Source organism: Perna viridis, chromosome 11, assembly GCF_037379345.1.
Source record: "Perna viridis isolate PV_CMFRI_1.1 ecotype Kerala chromosome 11, ASM3737934v1, whole genome shotgun sequence".
Classification (NCBI taxonomy): Eukaryota; Metazoa; Mollusca; class Bivalvia; order Mytilida; family Mytilidae; genus Perna; species Perna viridis.
The window spans coordinates 18022477-18038824 of record NC_142455.1 but is presented as its reverse complement, the minus strand read 5'-3'; the positions used below and the strand labels follow the sequence as shown (position 1 = coordinate 18038824).

At 30.7% G+C, this 16348-nt stretch overlaps 1 protein-coding gene across 2 annotated transcripts; it reads left to right on the top strand.

The window, feature by feature from the left end:
• The first annotated feature begins 1265 nt into the window (after window positions 1-1265).
• On the top strand, window positions 1266-14361 carry LOC148603188 (BBSome complex member BBS5-like). 2 transcript variants are annotated; one of them, XM_088552950.1, is made up of 12 exons: window positions 1266-1371; window positions 4815-4897; window positions 5448-5513; window positions 5796-5845; window positions 6824-6904; window positions 7233-7279; window positions 8818-8953; window positions 9551-9646; window positions 10736-10798; window positions 11919-12053; window positions 12594-12674; window positions 12993-14361. In XM_088552950.1, the coding sequence occupies exons 1-12, from the start codon at window positions 1322-1324 to the stop codon at window positions 13116-13118; spliced, it is 1014 nt and encodes a 337-aa protein (XP_088409076.1). In that variant the 5' UTR covers window positions 1266-1321; the 3' UTR covers window positions 13119-14361. The 2 variants fall into 2 exon arrangements, with proteins under 2 accessions (XP_088409076.1, XP_088409077.1); XM_088552951.1 differs by having other exon boundaries at window positions 1312-1396.
• Window positions 14362-16348: the final 1987 nt, after the last annotated feature.

Here is a 16348-nt window from a genome sequence, read left to right as displayed (position 1 = left end):
GTAACTTAATACACGATGTATGGTAGTACGGGACAGTTCATTTAGGTGTTATTATGTAGGATAGAGGATCAAATTCATGATGCATGTCACAACAAATAATATATATATATATATATATTATTAAGTTGGAATCAAGGAGTCAAAGTGGCGATATTTTCATCTGAAAATCACTTACATAAAACAAGATGAAAATTTAAGGTTGACAGTTTTTATCTTGGGCTCTGAGGAAAACCATTACATCTTGAACAATAAAATTCTTAATTTTTATTGAAGTTTATATTTGAGTACAATACTGTGCATATTTGAATCAATGGTTACAATATCCATGATCCATGATTATACATTTTATAACATTTAATGATTCAATAGAGTCGGGTAACACATCAGGTTTCTTTTTACGGCGTTTGAGAACAATACTCTAAAAACATCTGACCACCATACCCAAGTAAATAACTAAATATACAAGATACAGGTTAATGACATCGTCGTGACAATCGTGGTTTCCTGTTTATTTCTCCGACATATCAATTAAAAAGCACTGTAACATATTAATATTTTCCCTGCGACTATTTTTTCTTGTGACCTTCTTTCCTGTGATTTTTTCCGGTTACTTATTCGTTATGGGGTCCGGAAACGTATACGGTTGAGAGTTCTACAAAAATCCACATTCATGTACATTTACAGTAACATGCTCCAAGAAACTACGGTAACTACATAAGATAATCCAGAAAAGTTCTACAAAAAAAAAAAAAAAAAAAAAAAAAAAAAAAAACAGACATATGTCTAGTTTTTCAATAATAATAATAATAATAATAATAATAATAATAATAATAAATTTCAATATTCCATTATTTTTACTATCAATATTTTTTTTAATGTTATTATTATTATTAATAATAATATCATTAACATTATCATTAACATTATTTTTACCGTCTTTGTAATCAACTTCTTTCTCATCTTGTACATCCGTAATTTAATCAAATCACAACCGAACTTGATTCAGTTAATTACCGTACTGTTAGGTCTTCATCAGTGAAAAAGTCAAAGTAATATTTGTGCTTTAAAAAATAATTTATTTTCAATAAAACTTTGTATGTCGCATACTAATAATCGAATTTATCTTTTAAAGCAAAAACATAAAAATCAGACGCCCCATTTGTCCTCGGACTTCCCCTATAGTCCCAGGACTTCCTAGATCTTTTTTAGTCGAGAGATAGTAGTACCCATCTTAGTCCCATGTACGCATTGTAAGATACCCATTTCTAATGTAATTCCAAAATAATAAACGACTTTTTCCTTAGAAATATTTAGCATCAAAATGGCTGACCTGTGGGAAGATAGAGATGTCAGATTCGATGTCAACCCGGCGTAAGGAGTCTTAAAGAAAATAAAAGTTAATAAGGAACTGATACTTCAGTGTCCTCACAACTTTCAGCGTTTTCCAAATTAAACTCTATAACTGAAATGCATATGCATAATTTTGTGACAATTTTGTCTCGGCTTTTGTCTTATATTGTTATAGGCTACAGTATGCATATATATAACTGACAGGCCTGAGTATTAACCAATGGCAGTGGTTGTGTAATTTCCTATTTGGATGATATTTCCAGTATGAGGACTTTGCCTTCTATTTAATTAGATGTAACACAAAAATATCATTATTAAACGTTTCTAATTATTATTTACAAAAACAATAGTATGTTTAGATACGAGTGTAACAAGCGTTTTCCAATCAGGTTAGCGCTAAATGAAGTTAGAATGATTTATTTGTGTTTTCATGACGACATTAAATTAATATGCCTAAATGAAAACCAGAAGTAACGTTCAATTACCATATATGGAAGTGCTACGTAACTGGTTTTCAATCTCCATTTGGGGACATTTAAAATGTATACAAATGCCTGATAAAATTGCAGAGTGGTACACTGATCTGACTGATCTGTGTATGGGTGTAATAATTGTGTTTAGAAAGTAAGAAGAATAAAGTTCTTCTCATTTTCTGTCAGCTTTTCATTTTCGTTAGGCATACATTCCTGCATGGTGAATACACAACTACTTTGCACACTATTTTTAGGACTTGAACAGGAGGGTACAAATAAAATAGTAACACTGTGTATCATTCTTTGCCACTGGGTTATATTAATAAACAAGCCTGGTAGACTTAATTATGATCAAGAGATAGTGTGGGTGGCTTCTTTTATCTTTACATGGTGAGGCGACTGGTGACACACAGGTGTATGACTTTGATAATAATTGAAATATAATTGAATTTCTTTTGTCTTACAGATTTTTAAATAAAACAATTTACAATTTTACACAATACACAGTATATAAAATGTGATCCTAGGTGAGTTTAAGGGAGCTTTTCTGGTACAGACAATATGTTTTTGCAGGTCTGTTAAAATATTTAATTTTAATAAATAAGATTTAGAACATGAGGAATCTTCAGCCAGACACCCTTTTTGGCTATCAAATAAAATGATCAAAAATCAATAAAAAAATAAACATGTTCGTATTATCCTCTGTACCTGCAGGGACTTTATACATGTATTATACTCCCTTGTACTGGTACACTTGTCAGGAGTAACCCTGTATTTTCATTGAAGATCGAGATTGGAACAGTTTATATTTTAGAATATGAATTTAATTTACTTTATGTGAAAAGTTCAATCTTACATGACAAAACATAATGAAACATTTCTATGTAATCTTCAAACAGAAGTGGTGTTGTCTCACTGTGGGTAGTCTAGTCCTCGTACATTTGTACATGTAATAGTGTAATATTTCTGACATTGTTTATCATTTCCTTCTTGAAGTGGTTTGAATTCTCTGCCCCATTATTCAGAAAACTTGGTGTTATGAATGTTGACCATAGGATTAAATATCATAAATATTTGCTTATGCATACAATAGTTAAAGGTCTAGCGCCAGAATTTCTTATAGATAAGTTAACTATGTGTCTACAAATCACACTTACTTACTTTTTATAACAATAATACATACTTGTATTAGTTACTTTTGTTCTGTTTTGTTTTGTTTGTTGTTTTTTTTGTTCTAGTACTATTTTGTCATGTTTAGAAACAGACTTATGTGTATATAATTTCTGACTCCATTTGTGTTGCATGAGGGCCTCAGGGAAGATTAGTTCTTGTACACTAAATGTGTTACCCTCTCAAAATAAAGTTTAATTACTATTATTATTTGATGAGTATATATTTGCTGGTTAACCAAAACTTTCAATACATTTTTGTATTTCCACTCTCAGTTGTAGAAATCATGTAAAAAATGCAGAAGGCCCATGCATTTCAACCACTCGATCTATGAATTGAAAACCATTGACTTTACTTGGTCATGTGACCACATGGCTAATTAAAATTCATATGATTTGGGTCATCCTTGATTTTGAATCTATTTATCTTCAATTAAACGACGTAAGTGACGAAGTACAAGGGGTGTTTTGATTATGTATATTATGTGTTATAAATCAAACAAACCAAAAATTTTAAAAAAATATTTTTTTGTGTCACGTCTCCTTTAACTTCCAATATACAGGCAGGGATTGAAATTAATGCTGGTCCAAGGCAAGTAAATTTCCAATGGTAGATTTTTTTCTACGAACTATCCGGTGGCTTGTTGAAATTTCATTGCTAATTGGAATGCAATCTTACTTTATACCTGTGGCTTCTTCTGTAATTAGTTGTTATGCATGATACCTGTCATTACTACTTAGAACTTAATAGAAGGGGATAATAGTATTGTTAAATGTCCTGAGGTAGGGTCTTTGTTAACAAATGGGAAAATATATGGAGATATCTGGAAGGGGCGAAACAACAGGATAAAAAACAGAAAATAATCGATGAGGAGAGGCTGAAGAGGTAATAGATCAATAAGACAGACAAACAGAAACAAAAAATTCAAACTTCATGGCAAAAGAATCATGATTGGCTGGAATGTTGTCCTGAAAACAACACAGAAAGAGGTTTCTCAGAAATGAAACTTTTAAAAAGTGACTGAAGATCAAAGCTAAGCCAACATGTGTTATTTGATCTATTATTTATTATGTTTCGCAACAGAGACATTAAGCATTTCGACTCCACTAGTGCTGTTGAACTCGGGAATGTTTCAAGACAACAAGCAAGGAGACCTATGGTCAGGCTCCTTATGTTAAAAACGAAGATGATAGTGATATGGACACAGATAAACTTGATATTCATAGTTTATTAGACCTTGAATGTGTTATTGATTGTTTTATGTAGTTGTGGTAATAAATGATCATTTTTATCAGGACCAGTAGATTTTTAAGTCTACTGATCCTGCCGGCTAGTTGAAATTTTAGGTTAGTTTCTATCTCTGTAACAGGATAAAAATTGGTAGTAGCCTAATTTATTATGTAAATTAACCTTATACACTCTCTTAATTTGTAGTTGTCCGAATTGTCCAACATTGATAAGGCTAATAATGTCAATTTTAGTAAAAATTTGGGCATCATACTGTTGAACATTTTCCTATCTTGAAAAAAACAATGATTTGATTAGTATTCAACCATCAAAGCTGGCAAATGTTTTCCGAGACTGATTGGTTCTCCTTGCTTATAAATATAAAACACTTCCATCCTTCTAAAACCATCTGCAGGGAATACTAGACAGACATTTAAGAAAGTATTTAAAATTATGATTGCTTATTTATTAACCAATGACTGTAAGCTGTAAACAATTGAAACAGTTTTTACAATAATGTCAGTCAAAAATATTTATCTGTTGACTTAGAAATATTTGACATAAGTAATATATAAAAGCTATTTTATACTTTAGGCAAATGAAGATGAGAGCGGGAGAAAAGTTGATTGATTCACTGAATGCTGTAGAAGACACTAAAGGGAACAATGGAGACAGAGGTATAACTTAATCACATTAATACATGAAATTTTCTACTGTAAATTACTGTTGCATGACATCTTTCCAATTCACTGTGAAAATAATGGTGTGTAATACATGTATTTACAAGGACGAACTCGTTCCCTTACCATGATTACAATGTCACCCGTCTGGCTGCTGAAGTCTAGCACACTGAATCACTACAGTAACTGATGATTTTGGGGATAACTGGTGGTTTAATGGTTAGTGTGCTGGACTTCATTGGCAAAGTGGGCGATGCCTTCAGGGAATGAGTTCTCATAAATCTTGCTAAAGGAGCTAGATTATTTAGTGATCCTGATTTCTGTATCTCCATCTCATCATTTGTTTCAGGATAAGTTTCAGGACCTATATTAGATCAGCATGGCAGTGCCACAGATCAGCATTGACTAATGAAATATTATTATTGTAGTGAAAACAATTATGTATAGGCTCATTGTAATTAGTCTTGATTAATTATAATGCTGACTTTTATCTTTAAAAACATGTTCTCTTACAACATGTACAATTGATAAGATTTTGTTATTTCAGGTAGACTGATAGTGACAAATCTGAGAATAATTTGGCACTCAATGGCTCTACCCCGGGTGAACTTGTGTAAGTTTATATTACATAGCTAGACAAGTATTAAAGGAAAATAACTTATTGCTCAAATTACACAGTGGAAAAAGTTTAATTTATTCAACTTGCCCTTCAAGTTCTGTCACCATAGAAGTTCATAATGTTTTACTTTTGTGACAAATTTTCTTTTTGAAAGATAACTAATTGACACAATTCTCATAACATTTGGTCAATATTCAAATAAACAATCACATTTAAAAACAGATTGATTAAAAGCTAACCATTGAAAATTTTGCATACATGTATTTCATTTTGCAGCCATTGGTTTTAACAATGTCATCAACATATCATCAAAAGCAGCCCAGTCTGTAAGTAATTACTACAAGGAACCTATAAAACTTGAGGTTGCAAGGAAGCAATACATACGTTTAATTTTGAATACATGTGCCTTTTAAAGTTCTCTCTTGGTGGGCATTACCATACAGTATTTTTGATAAATGGACAATTTTGATTCCATGTTGATTTTGTGTGATTCTGCATCATGTGCAAAAATATATGACACTTTCATAGATACATGTAACTGCGTACTTATGCAAATTTTATTTTTAATTATTATGCCAGTATGTAGTGGTGGCTTTAATACCACAACTGAAAAATAAATTATGTAGTGAAATTCATTTAAAATGAAAATATTGCATAATTATATGCAATATTCATGAATTATTATTACCTGTAATTCAATACTTGATTATGCAGCACAGTATGATAGGAGATAACCCATACCGTTAAATGTTTTTTTAATTCCCTGACAGATATCATTTTATCTTCCAGCATGTTATTAAGTTTTTGTCTATAAAATTTGGCTTTATTATCTATTTTATGATGAATGGTTTATCTATAAAAAAAAAAGCTTAAACAGAATTTAATTGAACTTGCACAAGTTGTTATTAGCTAGAGGCTTTACTCACCACAAAAAATATTCATTTTGAGGTCATGGTCATAGTATCTTTTGTGAGGCAGGGATATAGGTCAGTGGTCTTATTTATTTTATATTGATATTATGTTTAAGTATTTAAGGAGGTAGACCTAGAATAAGGGACATAACTCTTGAAATCAGTGATATGTTTGTATCATATTCAATTTTGCCAAAGCCTATCAAGCTTTCATTTGAAACAGAATGAAATCAGTCCAAGCTACTTTGATGGTTACATGAGACTTATGTAAAATGCTGAATACAAATGGTCCAATGATTTGTAAGTTTGTGTCTTTTTCACTAGGTCTACCTCCTTAAAAGATATACATGTATTCTCTCACAGTTTTTGTTTAATAAAACTATTTTCTTGCAGAAACTAAGAGGGACTACTGAAGCATTATATGTATTAACCAAGTGCAATAATACAAGATTTGAATTCATTTTCACAAATTTAGTAAGTAAGGTATAAGTGAAAAGTTAAGTCCATAAATAAATCTCTGAAAATTTAACAGCAACTAAAAGAAGAACAAACGTCATCAAGAAAACAAATATTAAATCTTATGTAATATTTTGAAATGTTCAATATTGCAGTATGCAAATTCATCTTATTACATGGCATCTTTATAAAACCTTTTTAATTTTCTCATATATTTATAGTGGAAAAGTAAATTTACAATATGAACTTGAGTTTTATGGAAAAAATCTTGATATTCAAAACTGTATCTTATTGTTGGTAAATGCATGATATGTTAAAAAAAAATCAAATGATTTTTTACCTTTAGATCCCTGGTTCACCACGATTGTTCACCACAGTGATTGCAGTCCACAGGTTATAAACATACTTTATATTGATTATTCTATTGAGGTTCATATATGCATTTTGGTAAAGTGTGAATGATTTACTGGCCTACTTACCATGAAGACTCCTTGAAAAAAAAGCAAAACAAAGCATGGAGAGTTACTGTACTTTTGATTTAGAAAGCATGAGACAACAATTAATTTTCAAGTGCATTTCAATATACACATTTGAGCAGATGAAAAAAACTTCAGCAAATAAGTTTCCAGTAAAAACATGAAAAAATGAAGAAGGTACCTTCTATATTCATATACTATGAAAACACAAGGGAATTAATTGTGGTCTCACACCAGAATTTAGACTTGTCTTTCCAAACCTCTGACCCATAGTGTAGTTGACACAGAATTCAGAGATGATGGTCATTTGATTTTAATAAAATTTAATTTTTATTTTAGTTCATCATCATGGCTTTTAGAAAAATCCAATAGGTCTTTGATGACTTTAGTTAACAAAATCACACATTGCAGTCTATATATGTAAATGGCCATTTCTTTGCTTGTATACACAATGTACATATTGCTTAGAAAAATCATTTTATAAATAGAGAATGAACAAATGGTAGTGGTTCTTAAATGGTTGACATACACATGTCAAAGTAATTCATTATCCTAAAATCTGGACATCCAAAAAGACTTAAATTTAAAAAAAAATGATGCAATAGCACTTTAGTTTTTATATCCTGCCACATGAAGGGTTTCTAGATAATAATTTCAGAAGATGTTGATTATTCTTTTGCAAAGTTTGTATAGTTATATAGTATCATAAAATACAGATCAATATGAAATTTGTATTTCATTTACACTAAAGTTATGGCTATTCCTTCGAAATTTGTTTGATTAATTGGAGTTATCTTTCTTTGAATGTTAAAGAATTATGAAAGTTGGTTCTATTTGGGTATTATGTTTCAATTCTTTTTTTGTATCTCCACTTATTTTTTCTTCATTAGTTAAAGTTCTCTTTTTTTGGAATAGGAATAGTTAATTTTTTTTTCAAGTAATTGGAATGAAAAGGTGAAAGATAGTTTTTTTGGAAATAATGAAGTCTTGATAAACATTGAAGTTCGAATTGAAATTTGTTCTTATGTGATGATTTGTAATTTAGCCTGTATCCATGGATGTTAAATTCAACAAAACATGGCAGTATCATTTAATGCTCCATTAGATGCCCTATTTTATTGTTTAAGTTATGACTTCCATTAAAACATACATGTGTAAGGTACTGGTGGAAGGCATATTTTTGTCTTGGGACTCCAAGCAATTTAAAGCTGAGTCTATATATTTAATTCAATTTATTGAGAGTTATGACAACTGGACACCCTCTATAATTTGAAAACAAAGTACCTCAATTTCAAGTTGAGTCTATATATTTAATTCAATTTATTGAGAGTTTCCACAACTGAACTACCCTCTATAAATTGAAAAATTACCTCTCTGTCTGTTTCTTGTGTTTCAATGGAACAGTTTGTACATGTAATTTGTAATTGTATTTTCTGTAAATGTTGTGATTGACAGAGCATATGAAACATCAAAGTTATACAGAGATCTAAAGTTAAGAGGAGCACTGATTCACAACAAACAATTACGTCTTCTACCACAGGAACAAGTATATGATAAAGTTAATGGAGTATGGAATCTTTCAAGTGATCAGGTATTTACTGATTCATGTCTACCATATCAGGGTTCAAAATAAGAATTTTGACCACTGTCCTGCTAAAACAATTTTTTTTGTCAAGTTTGACTCAAAACCCTATTTGTAAAAATGCTCCAGAAAGATCCAAATTCAAAATCATTGATGTTTCTTGCAGTCAAGACCAAACACTGCAAAATATTTCATTACGCTGCCTTTTCAGATTTTACCGCAAAATTTAGCATGTAAGTGCTGGCCTTTACCCACTAGCCCAAAGCCTGGGACAAGTAAAAATTGATTCGGGCTAGTGAAATGATGTGTACATCTCTTGTTTCAGGCTAGTTGAATTCTATTCAGTTCTCTATTATTTGGGCTAGTCATTGAGAATTTTGAAGGAAAGGACTGGCATGTTAATTTTCAAATTTTGTAGGTATCATCAACACTACTTGTTGCCCAATCTGAGTTTTGTTAGATTGAGGTATTGATTTGTCATTACATGTACTGAAATTATTCGATTAACTAAGTGATTTTTTTTGGTTTTCATTTTGCAAGTTTTTTGTATTATTGTATCAGATAACCTTTCTTTAGACATATATATTTATATTTTGCATGTTACAGGGAAACTTAGGAACATTCTTTATAACTAATGTGAGATTAGTATGGCATGCCAACATCAATGAATCGTTTAATGTCAGTATACCTTATCTACAGATGGTAAGTAAACATACTGTCATATGATAAATGTTTATACAATATTTCAGCCATAAATTTTGCTTGTTTTATTGTATTGAAGATGGAACAGAAAGATAGATTACTTTATTATCTTGTACAATCCCTTTCAACAAAGTTTGGGGGTATATAGGAATGGTCTTGTCTATATTATTTTCAAACCATCCATTTGTCTCTTTTTCTGTCCACACATCTTTGTAAGCACAACAGCCCCTAATCCACACAATGGATTCTTATGAAATTCTATGGAAGCTAGATGTGCATTAAGAGTACATAACTAGTCACTAGTGTTGTATCCATGCAAGGGGAGATAATGAAACTTATAGATCCACATGTTTAATGATATCTCAAAAACATATCTATATTTAAACTGCTCTGACAATTAATATTAATGATTTTTTTAGTAATTCTAGGCTAAATCTGTAGAATTAGATGTGCATTCAAAAAGATAATCATTGTCCCTGCAAGGGAAGATAATCCAAATATAGGCTTTAGGTCTCCGTCACTCTCACTTATTACTTTTGGGTTGAATGCCCACCCTTTGTGTAGTCAGAATTTTGATCAATAGTAGTAAAAAAGCTGATAATGCGTTACCATATTTTTCATATACTACAAACCTGTATGAACATTTTGGAGCAATTTGCCACTGCTGTGAATTACTAAGAAACAGTAAAAAATAAAGATTTTCTGTATCATTTTTTCAAGTCAATTTTGTGAAAAATGCCTCTAATCATACCATTAATGTAATGATTATGAAATCCTTATTATCCAAGTTTTGCATTTTGCACCTTGAAGATATCATTTTCCCTGGCAATGTGGGGGACGGAGAGGTTCTTTTTTTTTAATCTTGTTAAATATTTTCTTGTTTAATTAGGTAAAATACTACTAATAGTGCAGTTATCCTATGTTTTAAAGTTGATTCTTAGTAAAGAGGTCACAATCAAAAAATGCATTTGGATGCATAAATTATGATCAGTTTGACCCTTTTTTGTTAAATTGACTGATGTATTACTCTAGGCTACTTAAGCAACAAGAATAGGTTTAATTTAAATATGCACTTGGTTTTTTTTCCAGAAAACTGTCAAGATCAGGGATTCAAAGTTTGGATTGGCATTAGTTGTAGAAAGTTCTCAACAGGTGAGTCCATTTACACAGCAAAAAATGCATATGTCTTTTAGTTGGGTATAGCATTGAAATAGTTATTCCAATGCTATACCCAAGTAAAGGACATATGCATTTTTTGCTGTGTGATTAATCAAGGGAAATTTATTCTTTATATTATTTGATCATGTATAATATATATATATAATGATTGGTTTAGACACATAAGTACATAATACAATTTACAAAATATTGGTATACATACAAATAATGTACGGTAGCTGTGCATAAACATGTGTTAATGTTAGCCTAGAAGGTAGAACCATAGAGATCAATGTACCATTACAAAATTTGAAATTTATAAGAAAAAAGGGAGAAAAACAAATAAAAATATCATGGACCAGACATAATAGAACCTTATTTTCAGATAAATTTTGAATAAACGATGATAGCAAATTTAACACTTTTCCTATCGGTCCACATGGTGCATGCTTCCAGTTTTTAGTGGAGTCTGAGTTACTCAGTTACTTTTGTTACTTTGTATATAATATTTTGGTTATTTTATGTTCTTTGTTGTATATATGTGTTTTCCATGTCTGTTTTTGTCCCTGGATTACATTCTTTTGATCTCAGCTAGAATCTTGGTTCCCTTGATTACTCTTTCAGTATTTGACAGAGAATTGACACTGATCTAATACTAAGGTGCTTTGATGCTAATCTTGGGGGTTGATATGGATTGTAATGTGATGTATGATAATTTACATATACATGTATATCAGTATTAAGATATTGCTAAGAGGGGTGTATATTCTTGAGACCTGAATCAACCTTATGTAAACTATATTTTGATATTACAGAGTGGAGAATATGATTTTGATATTACAGAGTGGAGAATATGTGTTGCTAGAAACCTAAATTAACCCGATAGTAAACTGTATTGTGATAAATATTACAGAGAGGAGGATGTGTTCGGGTTTAGAATTGATCCCATTGTAAACTGTATTTTGATAATTATTACATAGTGGAGGATACCTGTTGCTAGAGATAGGAATTAACCCTATTATAAACTATACTTCGATATTACAGAGTGGAGGATATATGTGTTGCAAGAAATCTAATATCAACCCTGTTGTAAAACTATATTTTGATATTACAGAGTGGAGGATATGTGTTAGGGTTTAGAATTGACCCAGCTGAGAAGCTCCAAGGTACAGTGAAAGAGATCCAAAGTTTACACAGAGTCTACAGTTCATGTCCTATATTTGGTATAGAGTTTGAGACAGAAGAGAGGGTAATAATTTTTTATTGCAAATTTTGTGTCTGCATTAAACTGGTAATATAATTATATTCATATTATCAAATTCTTTCCTTATAGTTAGTATTTTATCATAATTCATGACATTAACTAGTCTTTAAGATAAATTTAAAATTTAAAATAAATTAGAAATTATATAAACATTTGTATATACTCATTGCATTAGATCAAGGATGAGTTGGGTAATTAGATTTTAATAACCTTGTAACAGTCATATCACCAAAACATCCATATCATATTTTGTTTTACTTATTTCTTTACACTTTCATACCAATGATAAATTTGTGGAGAAATAAGTTTGGTCCATAGGGTGATATAACGTTGATAGAGGATGACAATTCAGAGTATAGTGATATATTGAATAATGTCTCTGGATTGTTCATAAATCAAGTAATTATTGTGTATGGGGTGGAGTAAGTTGGGTATAGACCAAAATAATGAATGGTAATGCTGACTCTCCAATACACAGTTAAGTTTAGATTTATGTATGAAGGATGGTATATCATAATATTCCAGTTACAAGGAGAAGATCTGACAGTAGAGAATGTACAAGATGATGTAGAGATAGATACAGGTGGATCCTCTGATGCATTTGCTGTAAGATACAGACACTGTAAAAAAAATTATTGTAAACTCACAGATCTGAAAATTTCATTGTGTTGTGTTTATTAGCCTTTATGCTACAAATACGTTTTGCAGCAATGATTTGATTCAAATTTGGTTTGTGGCTTTATGTAGACGGGGCATACATTTTAAGTAATTTTGGTTGTTTTCTGATATCAGATTCCTTTGGGAAAGTATTCTAAGAAGTTGGGGTATACATGTACTCAGCATGACACTAGGTGCATCTTCGTTCGTGACATTTCACTTGCACAATCTTACTACCATCTACTGACATTAGTTTCGTGATTGCAGGCGTACTTTGCTGATGGTAACAAGGACAAAGACAGGGATCCAGTATATTCAGAAGAACTTGGTCTAGCTGTAGAGAAACTTCGAGATGGATTTACATTACAGGGACTCTGGGACGTAATGGCATGAGTTGTTTTAGTCAAAAATACTACCAGAATGAACTTTGCCCCATGAGTACATTGTCTCAATATCGTATTTTAGTTGTAATGAAAATGAAATGTTGTCTTTAAAAAATGCTATAAGGAGAAAACTAAAAATAAGTGAAATGTAATATGTATATAAAATTATTGGAAGCCCGTTTTTCACATACTAAGAATCCATAGATTCTTTTCCTTTACAAATTCATCATCTTTGTTGAGTTTTCTCATTTTTCTAAATAGATATTTGTTTTTGTTTTTTTTTTTATTTGTTTGTTTCCTTACAGTCTTTTTTTTTAAATTTTATTATATTGATCCAATTTTTGAGAAGAGCAGTCTAGTTACTGGAACTCCACTTATTCTAAATGACTCAGTGTCATCAATTTTTCATTACCTTCATGACTTACTTTTTGAATTTTTCTGTCTTTTGACAGAAATATTATGATATATAGTAGTCCGTCCATCTTTCCACACTTTGTACATTAACCTGAAAATACTTTGATTAATTTTCCTTTTTTTGGTATTAAAATTTTTCTTCATATCATAGAAAGAAACTTCCATCTGGTTTTTAATTTTTATTTCAGAGTTACACTTAAAAAAGGGGACTGTCATTTATCCTGCAATCATGGTCCTTATATACAAATACATGGAGATGAATACAGCTGTGCTGTATTTTGTACATGCACATTTTTTCCCACATTTCATGCGCAACCCCCATAATTACCTAAACTTACTATGAAGCAAGGGTTCCCCCATGCATTAAGTGTAACTATGAAATCAATTCGGCTGGGCACATTAGGGTTTCATCATAACTAAACAAACTCTACCTATATCAAAACATTTTTAAAGTGTTTTCATTGCAGGATAAAAATAATATTAGGGTATTGTAAAAAAAAGTCTACATTTGTATGAAGAGTGTAGAAAATGCTCAGTGAGGCTTCCCATATACCCTGTTCTTATGCTTCATACACACATAGACTGTATTTTATTTTAAAATACCCTGATATTTTATATATCTTGCTTCAGTACAGTCGTTTATTAAATCTTGATTTCTAACTACAATCATCATTACTTGTTATTATAATAAATACATGTATTTTAATGTGGCTAAAGAGAAACTGTCACTTAAAAGGAAATTCAATTCATTGACTGTGATATTTTTGTTTCGTCAATATTTATTATTTTTCTTGTCGATGATATATTTATTGAGCAATTAAAATATATTATATATATTATTATTGCCTTATTATTTGGAACATAAGGTTTGATGAAGTATTTTTCACAAAACGTAAGTTTGGGTAGTTAAAGTATTTTCAGTTAGTAGCAAATGTTTGATTTTTAGCAATACAACAACAGTAGGATAAAACAGAAAAAAAATTCTCTTGTTTTTCCATTAAAAAAAAATGCACTGTTAAACTTTATCAAAACTTTTATTTCATTAATACAAACCATTCTAGATGTGCACATAAAAATGAAACACTACATAGACAAATAAATTCCTGAAGATTAAACATCATTTCATGAAGATCACTTTGAATTAAAGTAGCAGTCTTTTTAAGAATCATGCAAATTCTGTAAAATGTGATACACTTAAAAAAAGGCTATATATTTTTATTTGTTTTTAAGTCGCTTTATAGGTCTATATGATGAAATGTTTTATTATATTCATTCCAATCACTCTCCTTTTAGGAGATAATCAACATGGAAAATCCAACAGTTTCTTTTGTATTTTAGGTCTCACTAACCACTTCCGGGTCAAATGGCCATCCCCTATGTAGTACCAAAAACACACTGAACCTAGACATATGCATTGTAAGTGCATTATTTGTGTGTATTATGATTAAAAGTAGTCAAAATAAAGCTGAGAATGTGTACTTTAAAATCATATATGTAATTAACTACAAAAGTGTATGAATATTGTTTACATGTGTGAGTAATATGCCTCCATGCTGTCAGTTAGCAGAACAGGTAAAAATGTGGATTTTCAGTATTATTTATTCAAGTAAATTTTGTGAAGAATTTCTACTATCATCGTACCATTAGCATAATGATTTTGGAAGCCTTATTTTCCAAGCTTCGCAACGGTATGCAGCTTTAAGATGTCATTTGTCCTGGGAATTCACAGTGAGACTTTGAAAATTACTTTTTTAACATGTAAAGTAATGGAAACGTTAGAAGTGGTTAGTGAGACCTTAGTGTCATTTACGGAGTTATCTCCCTTAATTTTGAATTCTATGGTACATTCTATATATTTTTCATCTTCTAAGAACAAGAGTTATATGAAAAACACTATGTTACTTTCTTTTTATCATGACAATTTAAACAAAATATCAAAAATAAAAATATGAAGGCTTCCCAGCCATGAATCACATTTTGCATGATTCTTATTTGGTGTGCTACTTAATTACTTGTCACAGTATTAAAATCTAGTTGCTATATAGATGTACCACATACAAATGTACATGTTTATATACCTAATAACAGTGTATTGACTTGGTGTGAAACCGATTTATATATAAGGCTTAAAATTGGGGTAAAAATTGAGCCTTTGCCAAGCATTTTTTCCAGTTTGTGCCAATTTTGTTTATTGCCTTGTATGATTGCAAAAAAGTTGCTGTTGTTAACTGGTATGGTGCTGTGATCGTCCATAGACACCTGGTTTTCTTGCGGTAACTTGAGTATTAGTTGGTTGATCTTCATTAGATTTTATAACAAGGTTCTAAACCACAAAAGAACGGTTGATATTGAATTTTGGGGGGTTATGGCCCCAACTGGTTTAGAATTGGGGGTCAAAGATGGCCTTAACAAGCATTTCATGGAATTTAACTATGTAACTCCAATAAAAGCATACGAAAGTCTACAATATTGTTCCTCAATAGTCTATAATTCCACAATGGTCATAGACTTGGATTGATTTTTTGGGGTAAAGACTTGAACTTTTCAGAAATCGGGTGCATTTTCCTGATGTCAACACAATAACTTGACTATTACTGAATGAATCTTTTTGAAATTGTATTACAAGGTGCTGTACACTAAAGGGAGACTGGGATTGATTTTTGGGGTTGACACGTGAACCAAGTAAGAATTAGAGGCCACAAAGGGGCCAGAAACAAGTTTTTTTTCTGATTTCTTGACTATAGCTTGTTTATTTCTGGTCTGATTTTGAAATTGATTTTTTAAATATTGTGCAATATTGTGTCCAAATGAGTTGTTGTGTCCATA

Excerpts from the sequence above, each read along its gene's own strand:
- LOC148603188 (XM_088552950.1), top strand. The coding sequence starts at position 1,322 with ATGGCTGACCTGTGGGAAGATAGAGATGTCAGATTCGATGTCAACCCG. Across the intron at positions 4,898-5,447 it reads AGGGAACAATGGAGACAGAG|GTAGACTGATAGTGACAAAT; the intron begins GTATAACTTAAT and ends TTGTTATTTCAG. Across the intron at positions 6,905-7,232 it reads AATTCATTTTCACAAATTTA|ATCCCTGGTTCACCACGATT; the intron begins GTAAGTAAGGTA and ends TTTTACCTTTAG.